Source organism: Ornithorhynchus anatinus, chromosome 14 (assembly GCF_004115215.2).
Source record: "Ornithorhynchus anatinus isolate Pmale09 chromosome 14, mOrnAna1.pri.v4, whole genome shotgun sequence".
NCBI classification, from domain to species: domain Eukaryota; kingdom Metazoa; phylum Chordata; class Mammalia; order Monotremata; family Ornithorhynchidae; genus Ornithorhynchus; species Ornithorhynchus anatinus.
The window spans coordinates 15,187,474-15,203,536 of NC_041741.1; the positions used below are offsets into that span (position 1 = coordinate 15,187,474).

The 16,063-nt window shown below is 53.0% G+C and overlaps 1 gene segment (V, D, J or C); it reads left to right on the forward strand.

Annotated features, from left to right (window-relative positions):
- The window catches only part of LOC100076564, a 189,816-nt gene extending 175,201 nt beyond the window's left edge, over positions 1–14,615 (forward strand). Inside the window, 3 exon segments of the C gene segment in view lie at positions 11,806–12,099; positions 13,176–13,523; positions 14,060–14,615. Of these exon segments, the coding sequence occupies positions 11,806–12,099; positions 13,176–13,523; positions 14,060–14,454 (1,037 nt within the window).
- The last annotated feature ends 1,448 nt before the right edge of the window (positions 14,616–16,063 follow it).

Genomic DNA, 16,063 nt, shown 5'->3' on the forward strand with positions numbered 1-16,063 from the left:
CATCCTGCCCACCGGACACAGGGGATGGGCAGAATGACCCTGCATGACACCCTGCAGACCAGTCAATCAATCAATCAATATTTATTGAGTGCTTACTCTGTGCAGAGCACTGTACTAAGCACTTGGGAGAGTTCAATATAACAGAGCTGGTAGACACGTTCCCTCCCCCAACGACTAGGGATTCTCTTTGTCCGGGCCCTGCCCTTCTCTCCCCCGAGACATGACATTTTGTAGGAATCAGGACATCAGTTAGACAGAAGGAAGGAAGCTGGTGAGTCATCTGGGCCAGGTGATTGGGCTATTCATTCAATAGTATTTATTGAGCGCTTACTATGTGCAGAGGACTTTTTGAAAGACCCAATTCTGTTTCTCCAGCAGATTGGAATTTGGAGAATGAACAGGCTGTGCAGTTTGAGTCATTCTGTTAAAGAACCTGGACTGGAAAAATATCCATCTAGTATCTGTGTGGCTTAGTGGATAGGATATGGGCTGGGAGTCAGAAGGTCATCTGGCTCTGCCATATGTCTGTTTTATGAACTTGGACAACTCTCTGTGCCTCAGTTACCTCAGCTGTAAAATGTGGATTAAGAGTGTGAGCTCCACGGGGGACAGGGATTGTTTTCAACCAGATTAACTTGTATCTGCCCCAGTGCTTAGAATAGTACTTGGCACAGAGTAAGCACTTAACAAGTACCATAATTATTGTTGTAACAACTCAGGGGTGGGGAAGGAGGTGGGAAGATTGGGAGGGGAGGAGGGAAGGAGGGAACATTTATTACTAATATTATAATTATGATAATAATAATTGTATTTGTTAAGCAGTAATTATTGGAAAATACAAAATAATCAGGTGGAACACAGTCCCTGTCCCACACGGGACTCAGAGTCTAAGTAGAAGGGAGGACAGGTATTGAATCCCCATTTTACAGATGAAGAAACTAAAGCCCAGAGAAGTTGGTGACTTTCCCAAGATCACACAGCAGGCACAACATTGTGAAGTAAAAAAGTTCCTAAGTGCCCCGTCAGAAGAGGGCAATGGGGGGAATGATGAGGAGGCAGTCCCGGAGTGGCCGGGCGTCCCCCGCACCGTCAGTATTGCCAGATAATGCCAGACACTGAACTAACTACAATTTAGGACTTGGGACAGAGGACTGGTCCCAGAAACGGGTAAAGAAGGACATTTTTCTGAGGCTGGTGAGATGCCAGGAGCATCTGAGCCCAGGCCAAGGGACTAGGAGAGAAGTCACAGGAGGGAGAGCTCAGGGCAGAGGACCCGGACCACAGCAGTCTGAGTGGCACTTCAATCCTGTCAGACTCCCGGACTGTAGCATCGGAAACACCAAGAGAGAGCAGGCCACTGATATTGCTGGTTACCTGGGGGGAGCTGGTTCGATGCTGGTTTACCTTTGACCTTGTGTTCATGGAGTAAAACTTAGTAAAGTGCTTTGATCCCTCTTCCCATACAAAATGGTGTGCCCATCCTTTGTGTCCCAGGGGCCCTGGATGGTGGCAGGGAATTCTGGAAAATTCTGAGACTTCTGGGACTACAGCTGGGGAAGATTCCTCAAGGTTTGAGTGATTATGAGGTCCTCGGGATCTCACAAAAACATACGGATTTGGGCTAAGGAAAGTCCTGGCTAGTGAAACTCTGTTATATTGCACTTTGCCAGTGGCTCAGAGCAGTGCGTTGCACAGAGCAAATAAATACGCTTGATTGATTAACTGACTGATTGGAGCCTATGGATCACCTTGACACAGACTCAGCTGAGAGTCTGGGAGGTGTTTTAACCGGAAACATCCAGATGCCATCATATGTGGGTCTGCCCAGATTAAACGGCAACATCAGAATCAGGGGGGTGATGGGTGGGGGGGAGCAAATTCCTTGCGTGAAAAGAAAGACAAAGAGGCAAAAAAGAAAACTGCACCAAGACCTGAAAACATTAAGCATAACAATACAATTAAGACAATATTTTTTGTGCCCAATATGGCCAGAACTGTGGATTAATTGAGTGCTTACTATGTTTAGAGCACTCTTGGGAGAGTACAATACAGCAGTTAGCAGACACATTCCCTACCCACAACGGGCTTACAGTCTAAAGGGGAAGACAGACATTAATATAAATAAGTAATGTAAGAGGGTGGGGCAAATTTCAAATGCTCAAAGGTCACAGATCCAAGTACACAGATGATGAAGAAGGGAAAGAGAGTTGGGGGAAAGAAGGCTTAATGTGGGAAGGCCTCTAAAATCAGTCAATCAATTGAATTTATTGAGCACTTACTGTATGCGGAACACTGCACCAAATGCTTGGGTGAGTACAATAAAACAGAGTGGTAGAAACATTCCCTGCCCTCAACAAGCTTCCAGTCTAGAGATAGTTGAGATGCTACAGTCTTCAGCCACACACATACACATGTAGGTATACCTCAATGTCAGAAGTGTCATCTTCTAATATGATATAATAGTAATACCCAAAATAATGGCATTTGTTTAGCACTTGTGTATACTTGTACTTGGCACTTGTGTGCCAAGGACTGTTCTAATCACTGGAGTAGATAGAAGCTAAGCAGGTTGTCCCACGTGGAGCTTGCAGTCTTAATCCCCATTTTACAGATGAGGTAACTAAGGCACAGAGAAGCTAAGTGACTTGCCCAAAGTCACACAGCTAATTAGTGGCAGAGCAGGAATTAGAACCCATGACCTCTGACTCCTGAGCCCATGCTCTTTCCACCAAGCCACAATGTACATAGACATATATCTATATCTATCTATGATAGATAAATAAATTCATTCATTCAAGCACATTTATTGAGTGCTTACTATATGCAAAACACTGTATTACGTGCTTGGGAGAGTACAATAAACAACAATAAAAGACACATTCCCTGCCCACAACACGCTTACAGCCTAGATAAATATAGAAAAAGATGTCTGGGGATCTATTTCTCTTTCACTGTCGGAGGGAAACAAGACTGAATTGCAAGTCTGGTCTTTTTAAATCTAGTACACGAGGCCAGGCTCAAGCGTATGAAGATCTAGAAATTGACATCAGACTAGCTAGGCTTCTGATAGGTTGGTAGGGTCAGAAAGCACTCCACTGTTACATAAAGTGGCAACAGCTCGAGACCCCAGAACAACTGGAGACCCCAGAAATGCCCCCTTTCACTCACCCCAATGTCTCGTTCCCCACACCTCTCATTTAGATCTAAATAGAATCCCTCCTGATTAGACTGTGAACCCCAGGTGGGACAGGTTCAATGTCCAACCTATTAACTTGTATCTGTCCTTAGGAGAAGCAGCATGGTGTAGTGGATAGAGCACGGGCCTGGGAGTCAGAAGGGCTTGGATTCTAATCCTGCCTCCGTCACTTGTCTGCCCTGTGGGTTTAGGCAGGTAACCACTTCTCTGGTCCTCAGTTATCTCATCTGTAAAATGAGAAAAAAGACCACTAGCCCCAGCATGGGATGGAGACTATGTCCAACCTGAATTGCTTGTATCCACCCCAGCGCTTAGTACAGTGCTTGGCACATAGTAAGCACTTAACAAATACTCCAGTTATTATTATTATTATTAAATGCTTAATCAGTGTAATCATTATTATTCCAGCTGCCACATAAATCTATTTGCTCCTGTTCTGTCTTCAGCTCAGGGTAGGGCAGCTGACCAGTGCCCCCAGAGATCTGGGGCTCAGCGTGAGCTCAGCCGCACCCCTTAGAGATCCACGGTTCAACTTGAGCTGGTGCAGAGGAGCAGGAGCCCACTGAAGTCCTTTTGGGTGGCAACGAGAGAGAGCGAGAGTGGGAAGAGGAAGCAGGGCGGCAGTTGTTGTGGCTCCTGCAGCTCTGGCTGAGTCATTTCAGGCCGGGCCTGGGAGTGTGGCCTGGAGGGGAATGGAGTTGCCCCCTCCCACCCCTCACCCCTCCCTGGAGGAAAGAAGAGCAGATGTTTCCTGAAGCCCCATCACCCGGCCCACACAAAACTGGGCCCCCGGGGGTTGATGTGGGATGGGGTTGCAGACCTTAGATGGAGGCCCAAAGCCCTCTTCCTCCCAACCTGGGAAACTCCAAAATAAGTCACCCCTCAAGGCTTGTCCTCCCTCTTCTTAGGAAAACTGCAATTAGCCTGGGAATCTGAGCCCCACTCCCAGCAGCCTGGCATGTGGGCATCGTGGATTGGCTCTGAGCTGGGGTACAACTCCAAGGTGGTCCTGGGATTACTATTGATGGCTATCCAAGCTGGCCTGAAGATACCTAAAATCAACCTTTCTCCCATCAGCTCTTCAAGCCTGCCTGCCTCTTCTAAGCCCTGCTGGCTTCTCCCCAGAAGACTCTCCCTCCCTCTCGTTATCTCCCGCTTCCTAGCAGTCAATCAATCACTTTGATAGAGTACTTATTCTATGTGAATCCCAGTACTAAGCGCTTGGGAAATACAATCTAACAGAGTTGGTAGACACTTTCCCTGCCCACAGGGAGCTTCCAATCTAGAGGGGAAGGCAGACATTAATACAAATAAATTATGGATATATACACAAGTGCTGAGGGAGGGGTGAAAAAAACCTCAACATAGATAAATACATTCATTTATTTATAGCGTCTGCCTATATAGGGCAGACTCTAGATTCTGAGCCCCCCCAAGGGGGCAAGGTCTGCACCTAATTCCCACCTCATTGCTCTTTCCCAGCCCTTAGTACACAGTAAATGCTTAATAAATATGATGTGTACTACTCCCAGCATCCTCTCTGTGGCCCATGCAACCATTTCCCCACTCTCTAGAGAAGCAGTATGGCCTAGCAGAAAGAGCATGGGCCTGGAAGTCAGAGGACCTGGATTCTACTCCAAGATATGCCACTTATCTTCTGTGTGACCTTGGGCAAGCCCTTTAACCTCTTCATGCCTCAGTTTCCTCAAGAGTCAAATGAGGTTTCATTACTTTTTCTCCCTCCCTCTTAAACTGCGAGCCTTTGTGGGACTAGGACTGTGACCGACCTGATTATCTTGTACCTTCCCCATTGCTTAGTACAGTGCTTGACACAGAGTAAGCAATTGACAAATACCACAATTATCACTATTATTATTATGCTTTCTCCTCCGGTGCCCCTAGAGACTCCATCTTCCTCCAGAAGCTCCATCTTGTCCTTTGGGGCCTTCTGGTCCATCTCACCCTCCCTGCTCCTGCTCTGTCCCTGCTTCCCCCGCCTCATCCGGCTTCTTCAGTTCCTTTCCTTTCCAACCACTACCCTGCAACCGGGCTCTGCTTCAGTCCTGGACCACCTCTTGGGTTCTAGATCTTCTTTGGGCCTAGGTGTTCTCCCTCCTTCCCTCTCTTTCTCCCTGCCTCGGCCTCTCCCACTCTTTGTGGGTCTCTGTTCTTCCACCACACACCACCATCTCCTCTCTTCCCCTTTGTCTTGGTCTCGGGGAGGCCCATGTGGTTACAAACAAGGGCCCACGGTCCCAACACCTGGTCAGAGCAGAACCCACCAGAACCACAGACCAGACAGATGATGACGTCAGGAGGTGAGACCAAGGTTAGAAAGAATAGTGAGAGTGACCAATGGTCCTCTGAGTCAGACCTGGGGAGGAGGGAGCCGGAGACAACCCTGCGCTCAGCCCAGGATGGGACATGGATCTCTGATCCTCGGGATGCATGGCCCCGGGGGTCCTGGTCCCATTCCGGGCGGGACTTGGACTGGCTGGCACCTGGGGACGTCACAGGTAACCAGGCTCTGCTTGCTCCCTTAGACCTGGGGGATCTGACGGTGGGAACAGACATAGGGTGGAGGGGCAGGGGGAGGAGAGCATGAGCAGGGCCAAGATGGAGAGCAGAGGCTGCAAGGGAGGAAGGGCGAGGGCTGAGGTGGAGGGCAGAACCTGCAGGGGAGTGAAAGGAGAGGGCTGAGGTGGAGAGCAGAGGCTGTAGAGAAAGAGGTGGGAGGGCCAAGATGGAGGGCAGAGGCTGCAGGGTAGTGGAGGGAAGAGCTGAAATGGTGAGCAAAAGCAGCAGGAGAGCGGGGGGAGGGGGAGCTGTGATGGAGAGCAGAGGCAGCAGAGGAGCAGGGAGAAGGGCCGAAATGGACAGAAGAGGCAGCAGGCTAGCAAAGGAAAGGGCTGAGATGGAAAGCAGAGGCTTCAGGGGAGCAGGGGAAAGGGATGAGATGGACAGCAGAGCCTGCAGGGGAATGTGGTAGGGCTGAGATGAAGAGAACAGGGAGTGAGAGAGTTGGAAAGCCTCAGAGTTCAGCCATATTGGGGAGACATAGCCCAGGGTCCCAGTAGGGCTGGACCAGAGATAGAGTAGCCCAGGTAGCAGCTGGCAGGACCAGAGCAGCTCTGGCCAGAACTGGCAAGGGGAGTGGTCTGGAACAAGGCTGGGCACTCTGGTCACTTGCCAGATGCCTGTAGATAAGGGTCTGCTTCATTCCTCATCTTCTTTCCCTCAGAACAGAGAGAAAACTGGAGAGAGCTGAGGAGGAGAGGGTGCTTGGAAAGGCAAAGGCGTAATCAAGAACAATGATGTGAAATTGGGAGGTGTATAAGAGATGGGTGAGCAAGAAACATGGGGGAGAATGGGGGAAAAGAGAAAGTGAGAGTATGGAGAGCAGAGGAGAGATGGAAACAGAGGTGGGAGAAAAAGCATAATCAGGGAATAAATGAGGAGGGCTAGGAGAGATGGGATAGCTGAGAGAAGGGGAGAGCAGGGGAGAGGTGGGTAGAGCTAGGGAGAGCTGGGAGAGCAGGGGAGAACAACAGGAAGCTGGGATAGATGAAGAGAGCAAAGGAGAGCTGGGGAGAGCTTGGGAGAGCTGGGGAGAGATGGGGAGAGATGGGGAGAGATGGGGAGAGCTAGAAAGAGCTTGGAGTGCTGGGGTGAGCTAGGGAGACCTGGGAGATCAGGGGAGAGCAAGGGGGATCTGGAGTAGGTGAGGAGAGCATGGGAAAGCTAGGAAGAGCCAGGAAGAGCTGGGAGAGTTGGGGAGATGTGGGTGAGCTGGGAGAGTTGGAGAGAGCTGGGGAGAGCTGGGAGAGTTGGAAAGTGCTGGGGAGAACTGGGGAGAGCTAGGAAGAGCTTGGAGAGCTAGGGTGAGCTAAAGAGAGCTGGGAGATCATGGGAAAGTGGGGAGAGCTGGGGAGAGCTAGTAAGAGCTAGGAAAGTTGGGGAGAGCTGGGGAGAGCTTGGGAGAGCTAGGAAGAGCTGGGAGAGCTGGGGAGAGCCAGGGAGAACTGGGGAGAGCTAGGAGGAGCTCGGAGAGCTGGAGTGAGCTAAGGAGAGCTAGGAGATCATGAGAGAGCAGGTGGGATCTGGGATAGATGAGGAGAGCAAGGGAGATCTGGGAAGATCTAGAAAGAGCTGGGAGAGTTGGGGAGATCTGGGGTGAGCTGGGAGAGTTGGAAAGAGCTGGGGAGAACTGAGGAGAGCTAGGAAGAACTTGGAGAGCTGGGGTGAGCTAAGGAGAGCTGGGAGATCATGGGAAAGCAGGGGAGAGCTGGGGAGAGCTAGGAAGAGCTAGGAAAGTTGGGGAGAGCTGGGGAGAGCTAAGAAGAGCTGGGAGAGCTGGAGAGAGCCAGGGAGAGCTAGGAGATCACGGGAGAGCAGGTGGGATCTGGGATAGATGAGGAGAGCAGGAGAGATCTGGGAAGAGCTAGGAAGAGCTAGGAAAGTTGGGGAGAGCCAGGGAGAGCTGGGAAAAGTTGGGAGAGTTGGGGAAAGCTGGGGAGAGCTGGGGAGAGTTAGGAAAACTTGAGAGACCTGGGAGAGCTGGGGTGAACTGGGAAGGGCTAGGAAGAGCTTGGAGAGAGGGGAGAGCTAAGAGAGCAGGGGAGAGCAGAGATCTGGGATAGATGAGGAGAGCAGTAGAGAGCTAGTGAGATCTGGGAAAGAAGCTGGGAGCTAGAAGAGCTGTGGAGAGTAGAGGAGTTCCAGGAAAGATGGAGAAATTTGGGAAAGCAGGTGTAGGCTGGGGAAAGCAGGGGAGAACTGGGATAGATGAAAAAAGCAGGGGATCTAGGGAGAGGTGAGATAGATGAGGAGAGCAGAGGAGAGCTGGGAGAGAAGGGGAGAGCTAGGAGAGCAGTGGGGAGCTGGGGAGAGCTGGGATAGGACGAGAGAGCGAGGAGAGCAGTGGAAAGCTGAGAGAGATGGAGAGCTCTGGGGGAACGAGGGAGGCTCCAGAGAACTGGAAGATATGGGAGGGCTGGGAGAGCTGGGAGAGCCAGGAGAAAAGGGGAGAGCTGGGAGAGATGGAGGGGGCAGAGAAGAGTGTTGAAGAGCTATGGAGTGTTAGGAGAGGCAGGAGAGCCAGGGAGATAGGGAAGGCAGGTTAAGCAAGACAGAGTTTGGAAAGAAGAAAACATAGAGGTGAGGTGGGAGGAGCAGGGGAGAGTTGGGGAATGGCAAGGAGAAACTGGGAGTTCTGGGCAGAGCTGGGTGGGCCAAGGAGCACTGTCAGGGTTGCAGCCACCTAAAGTAGGCTAAAGAGGATTGCAAAGAGCCCAGCAACACTTCCCTGACTTGCCCAGACCACACGGGGCCAGGGAGACGGGCATACCTGGCCTTGGCAGCCCAAGGGGGCCCTGAGAAAAGGCAGGGGGAGTAGGGCTATAGTGGCATCTCAGTGGGTGAATCCCCAGGGGTTAGGGAAGGGCAGAGCAGAGTTAGGGCAGGAGGGGCTGAGGATATTTCTGTAAGGTTTGGCAGAGGCAGGGGGGAGCAGTATGAGTCAGGAAAGCTGGGGTGGTGGGGAAGGAGAGGTGATTTCCTGAGCTGCTTGGGTCAGACCTGGGGAGTTGAGCTGGCTCTCTGACCAGAAACCCCAGGTGAGGATCGAGCTCAGGGGCAGGAGGCAGCAGGCAGCAGGCAGAGTGAGGGGAAAGGCATGGAAACCTAGGAGAAGCCTAGGGTTGTGCTAATTGAGGAGCGAAGCTGGGGGGAAGGGGCCTGAGGGTCTTCTAGATGGCATGGAATCCCAGCCGAGGGGATTAAAGGGTGCTGGAGGGAGGGGGTGGGAGGTTGAGGGGACCATTTAGGGGGTTTGGGGAAATGGAGAGGGACTGGGTTAGGAAACTGCAAGGGGGAACAGGTGGGCATGGCAGTTTAGGGGAGCTTCTGGAGAAGAGAAAGTAGGAGCTGTTCTGGGAGCAGGCAAAAGTGGGAACTTGGGGGGAGAACAGAGATGGACTGAACTAGAAAACTGCAAGGGGAAACAGGCAGGTGTGGGAGTTTGCGGGGAGCTCCTGGAGAAGAGAATTTAGGCGTTGGTGGGGGGGAGCAGGCAGGAGTGGGTAGTTGGGGGAGCCAGGAAAGCTTTGGGGGTAGAGAGCAGAGGTGGGCTGGGCAGGGGTGGGAGTTTGTGGGGAGCTCCTAGAGAGAAGGAAGATGGGGTGAGCTTAAAGAGGGGATAGTATATTGGGGGAAGCCATGGGGTGGCGAAGTCAGGGAAGACTAGATTAAGGGGAGAGGCAGAGGAGCTGGAAGTGTCTGTTTGGTGGCAGTGGCGTTCCACACTGGTGAAGGTTGCTGCTTACAGTCCCCAAGGAGAGGAGGGAGGGTCCCCAGGACCAGGTGGGAGGCCTTCCATGCCCTTCCCTCCTGGTGGAGCAAGCCCCAGGATGACCAAGGGGCCCAATGGTTCAGCCTGGAACCTATCCCACTACCCTCCAGCTCAGAGGAAGGCCAGGAGGCTGGGAGGAGGCTGAGGGGGACCCAGAGGGCACCCACGGAAGGGAACCCATGAAGAAGACGGTCTGAGAGGGGCCAGGTCAGGGAGAGGCAAGAGCCAGCATAGAAGGGCCAGGAACTGAACCTTCACGAGCCGAGCAGGGAGAGGTGGCTGGTGAGCTCAGGGGGAATGGAGTGGCATCTCTCTATCTCCAGGAAGGGGCCATTCACTCTGGTCTCTGGGAGTGAGGGCCACCTCGGATTCCTCATGATTCCTCAGAGTCCCGAGCAACTCTGAGGGAGGAGAGCAGAGAGACAGGAGTAATGGTGTGTGGGGAATCAGCCAGCAGCCTGAGAACAATCAAGGGGGTGAAAGGCGCAGAATCGTGGTTTCCAGAGCCAAGCGTCTGCCATTGCAATCTCCTTTCTTGAGGGGTCCTTATGTGCCTGTCCCTCTCCATGGCCAGGAGCCCCTGTTTGGATTCCCTCACAGTTACAAACCCTGACTTTTTGTGACTTTTTGGGTCTCCCTGCTCTCTGCCTCCTCAGCCCAGGCCTCTCTCACGGAGTTTCCGGGCTAGCAGGAAGCAGCCCCTCGTTAAAGACTGGGGATTTCCTGGCGGGGGGAGGGGATTCCCCCGTTTCACGATGCCCCTCCAGGCCCCAGAAATGCCTCTACCCTTCACTGGGTTGGCACCGTCCCCGGGGACAAGTACGTAGGACACGCTGCCACCTGGTGGCCGTTTGCCTGGTGCCCTCTCTCCCCCTCCCCCCGCCCCCACTTCCACTTCCCCATCAGGTCCTGCCCCACTGCCTCCCTGAGACTTGGTTGGCACTGCCCAGGATGCAGAGCCAAGCTCGGCACCCAGGAGAGCCCCAGTGAGTGCCTGTTGATAGACTAGACTGCCAATCCTAGCCAGGTCACTGGCCTTGCAGTCAGTCCATTGGTTTCTTCCAACACTGTCTGTGGGTACTAGAATCCCACGCCCATGGGATTGGGCTGGGCTGGGGATAGGCCTAGGCTGGGCTGGACTGGATTTTGGGAGCTGACCATCAGTAGGACAGACCCAATTCCATCCAGGCCTGTTTTGGCTGAAGCCATGGGGGAGTGTTGAGATGAGGCAGATGAGGTGGGGAATGAAGGGAGAGGAGGCATCAGTTTGGCTGATCGCTTTCAAGACTCCTCTCTTCCTTCCCTGCCCCCATCCTAATGTCTTTTCCCTGTTCTTGCCCCCCCCATCCTGCTCCCCAGCTCAGCAGGGTCCCGATTCCCAGTCTCCCCCTCAACTTCCCCTTCCCTGGACCCTGGACAGGACACCACATTGGCCCGAGGGTGGCTGAGTCAGTGAACCCAGCTTCCCTTGTGGCTCTCTGTGGGGTCCGGGCTTTGCCACTCTCAGAGTCTCCAATGGGGCAGATGAGGGAGAGGGTTTTTATGGTATTTGTTAAGACCATACTGTGTATCAAACACCGTTCCAAGAGTTGGGGTAAGTATAAGTTAATTAGTTCGGACACAGTCCCTGTCCCACGTGGGGCTCACAGTCTAAGTAGGAGGGATGACAGGTATTTATTAATAGTGATAATAATAATAATGATCAACACTTTACAATTGAGGGAACTAGGCACAGAGAAGTTGTTATCCAAGGTTACGCAGCAAGCATTTGGTAGTTTTGGGATTAGAACTAAGGTCCTCTGACTCCCAGGCTCGTGCTCTTTCCACTAGATCACTGGGTTACGTGAAGGTATGGGCCGCCGGCCAGCTATGTTTGCTGGGCTTGGCCTCTCCAACTCCCAGGGAGCTAGGCCCTCCCAAATGTCCAGCCCAGACCCATGGACCTGTTTCCATCTTCCTGGGCCTTGGACCCATCTCCCAATCATCCTCCTATCAGCCTCCCTCTGCATCCCTCCCACCCCCGGTCCTCTTCCCCATTTCAGTCTCCTCCATCCCCTCTGCCCCACTCCTCCCCCCTTTCTCTAACTCCTCCATCTCTCTCACCCATGCCCCTCCTCCCCTTCTCAGTCCTCTCCATCTCTACCTCCCCTGCTCCTCCTCTCCTTCCCAGTCTTCTCCATCCCTCCTGCCCCATCTCACCTCCAAACTATCTGTGCCTGAAGAATCTACCCTGACACCCGCCTGACTTTCTGTGTTCCAGCGACCAAGACCGCACCGACCATCTTCCCACTGAATGCCTACGGGTCCAACTCCGAAGAACAAGTGTCCATTGGCTGCCTGGTCAGGGGCTACTTCCCTGAGCCGGTGGAAGTGACCTGGGGCAACCAGGCCTCGTCCGCAGTCAGGACCTACCCTGCCGTGCTGGAGTCCAACGGGTACTACCTTGTGAGCAGCATGCTCACCCTCCCGGCTAACCAGTGCCCTGACGACAAGACCTACCAATGCAATGTGAAACACTACGATAGCAGCAAAACGGCCAACGTGAAATGTAGAAGTAAGAGCCCAGCCAGTAAGGTGGGGTGACAGGGGTGGGGAATGACCCAGGCCACTCAGGAACCTGGGCTGGGGTGGTCCGACACTCTCCTCTCTCCCATCCTCCCCGGAGGGCTCCAGCTAGGACCAGTTAGCCTTCCTCACTGGGGTTGTGGGGATCACTGTGCCAACCCCCTAAGTGGCACATCTAACTCCTTGGAGAGTTTCTCTACCCAAAGATTTCTGGGTTCATCACTTTCTCTTTCTGTTCTGGCTGGCCCTCATCCAAAAAACAGAAAGAAAATGGACCCGTAAGCACTGCAAGAGGAGGGTGTGTCTACTTGCTCTTTTGAACTCTCCCATGCGTGGAGTATGTCTACTTATCAATTAATCAATCCATCAATCATATTTATTGAGCACTTACTGTGTGCAGAGTACTGTACTAAGCACTTGGGAGAGTACAGTATAGCAATACAACAGAGTAGACATGTTCCCTGACCACAGTGACCTTATGGCTTAGAGGGAGAGACAGACAATAATATAAATAAATATATTATGGGTATGTACATGAGTGCTGTGGGGCTGAGGGAGAGATGAATAAGGGGGGGCAAATCAGGGTGACACAGAGGGAGTGGAAGAAGAGGAAACTTACTCTACTGGCCTCTCCCATGCACTTAGTTTAGTGCTCTGCACAGGGTAGACTGTAAGCTCCCTCAAGGCAGGGTTCCTCTCTATCAGCCCTACTGTACTTTTCTAAGTGACTAGTACAGTGCTCTGAACATAGTAAACGCTCAATAAAGGCAGGGAATGTGTCTCTCCCAAGTACTCAGTACAGTACTCTGCACACAGTAAGCACTCAATAAATACGATTGAATGAATAGGGTGCCCTAAAGAAGCTGCGGGCAGAAGGACCGAAAGGAGGACTTGCTGGACTGGATCATTACCAGCCGGGGGCAGACGAGAGACAAGACAGGGCACTGCCGAGGGCACCTGAGCAACAGACACCCAAAGGCAATCATGGTGGCTCCACTGGACCATGATATAGAGAAGTGTAAGACGACAGGGATCAATGTACTATTTTCTTTTTTCAAACTGTAGGCCCAGTTTCAAACTGTGGATGTGAATGCTGCTCAAACTGCCCATCTGTGAGTGTGTCTCTGCACCCCCCGTCCCTGGAAAGCCTGTTCCTCGACAAAGGGGCCAACCTGACCTGTGAACTAACCGGGGTGAGCAACGTTAAAGGGGTAAACTTCTCCTGGTCACCGCTCTCCGGGACCGCCAGGCCCGTCGATGGCCCGGCGGTGAAGGATGACAAAGGCAAGTACACCATCACCAGCACCCTGGAGGTCTGCACCGATGAGTGGATGCGGGGAGACAAATACACCTGCACCGTAAGCCACCCGGAACTGCCCAAACCCGTCACCAAAACCATCACCAAGGTTTCTGGTAAGAGAACCCTGCCAGGCTCTGATGGGGGCCGGGAGGATGGAGGCGAGGAAGAGAGTGAGCGGGTTCAAAGGGCAGGACCCAATCCCACCCCAGTGGGGTCATGGAAACCAACGTCTGAATGAAAAGGAGGTGGGGAAGACCAGAAAGGGGAAAGAGACAGAGACAGAGCCTGGAGGAGAGAGAGACTGAGAGAGGTCCAAATTTAACAAACCAATTGGATAAAAATAATAATGGTGATATTCGTGGAACACATATTATGAACCAAACACTGTACTAAGCACAAGATAATCAGGTCAGACACAGTCCCGGTCCAACATGGGGCTCACAGTCCAAGAGGGAGGGAGAACACATGAAGACACTGAAGCACAGAAAAGGTGCAATGTCACCCAGCAGGCAAATGGCAGAGCCGGGATTAAAATCTGGGTCTCCTGATTCCCAGGCCTACGTCCCCTTGGAGGACTGGAGCTCTCCTTCCTGGGCGGGCCTCATTTCTTCTCCCCCTGACCCACTCTGCCTCTGCTCTCTGTGCCTAGGCCCTCTGTTCCGACCTGAGGTCCACCTGCTGGCCCCTACCGCCGAGGAGCTGGCCCTGAATGAGTTGGCCACTCTGACCTGCCTGGTGAGGGGTTTCAGCCCCAAGGAACTGATGGTGAAATGGCTGAAGGGGGGTCAGGAGGTGCCCCGGAAGGACTATGTGACCGGCTCCCCGCAGCGGGAGGTCAGCGAGGGCTCCGCCACGTTCTTCCTGTACAGCACCCTCCGCGTCCAGACCTCTACCTGGAAAGAGGGGGAGAACTTCTCCTGTGTAGTGGGCCACGAGTCCCTGCCCCTCAACTTCACCCAGAAAACCTTCGACCACTCCACCGGTAAACCCAGCACGGTCAACCTGACCGTGGTCATGTCCGACGCGGCCAACACCTGTTACTAAGGATCAGCCTGGCCCGTCCCCCCTTCCCCCCCTCACCCCGGCCACTTCCACACACACATACACACACCCCTTCCTTGACCCTACTCTCTGCCCATTAATGCCCACGGTTGGTGGGGCGGGGGGACCTGCACGAGTCACCTGCTCAATAAACCATGATGCACTCGGAAAGTCCTGTCCCTGGCCTCGGTGTCTGTGTCCCGTCCGGGAGCCTGAGTCCCAGCCCGATTTAGGCACTGACAGGGTTTCCTCTCATTGCCTCGAGCATTCTGGGAGGGACTGGAGGGGCCTCCTGGGAGGTCATCCTGGGGAGGCCCCTGCATCCGGGCGCTGTGCCTTTGCCATCGGTCGGATAATAGTCGTAGCAATAGCATATTATATGCTTACTGTGTGCAGAGCACTAAACTAAACGCTGGAAGAACAGTCCATAGCTGGCGATGGCCTTCTCTTGTTCTAAAACAACCCGGAGAGGAATTCCCTGCTTCCCTCCCTCTCTGTCTCCTGTTTCTCTCAATTCTCACTCGCTGAGGGAAAGTTCTTTCTGCCGTCTAGCCTGCACACCTCATGCTACACTGAAAGTCTAGTTCCTCTCACTTGGTCTTCGGTGGAAAAGGCAAACGATAGGGCTTCAGCTCTGTGAAAGATTAAAGAGCCCTCTGCAGGCCTGAGGACCCTCAAGCCTTCTCTTCCTTGCCTGAAGAAGCCCCGTCCATTTAGTCTACCCATGCACCAGCTTTTCCTCATCCAGAAACTGTTTCTCTGGTCCCTCTGTGCCTCCCCTTCCAACTCCCCAGCTGCAGGGCCAGCACTAGTGAAAAGCTGCCCATCAAACACACACACTCTCACACACACACAAACACACACCACACAACCTCCATGGGCTAAAGCCACATTTGCCATTTAAGCCCTGGTTGTCTCATTCTGTCTTCTGTGGAGGAGTCAGGTCCAGGGGAGGACACATGGGCCAACACCACATCCCAGCTGCTCTGAGCTTGAGCACCCTAAACCCCACTGAATTGGCAATGCAATTCTGAGCCCTCAGAGACACCACCCCAGGCCCCCCAGTTTGGGAACAAAGCTGCCTAGGGTGATAGGGGCAGAGGACAGACCTCTCCCCTGGGATGGCCTCCTATGGGAAGGGCCGTGGGTGGTAAGGGATGCAGGAAGGGGAAGGGAGTGGAGGACATGCCATATTATGGTCAGTCCAGTGGCAGGAAATGGAGGTCTCTCCATAGCTCCATTCCCTGACTCCAAACACCCCCAACACCACGTGGTTTCCAGGTGTACCCCCCCCCTCCCCCCGTGGAAGGAAGAGTAAACTTTGATCGTGTTACTCAGGTTCTTTTCCAGTACTGGGTCCCCTGGCTCAGCACCCACTGTTCCCTGTCCCCTATTCCCAAACACACACACACACACACACAAACACACACACACACACCACAATCTGGTGGAACTGTCCAATTCTCAGCTGCCACCCACCCCTACTCCTGGCACCACCAGTCCTCCTCCCCATGCTTCCCATCCCAAATCATCCCAAACTCTTTCTTTTCCCCTACCCCTAAGCCCACAAAGACCACCCTGTCAAGCTATCCGGGAAGGGAGAGAAGGACCC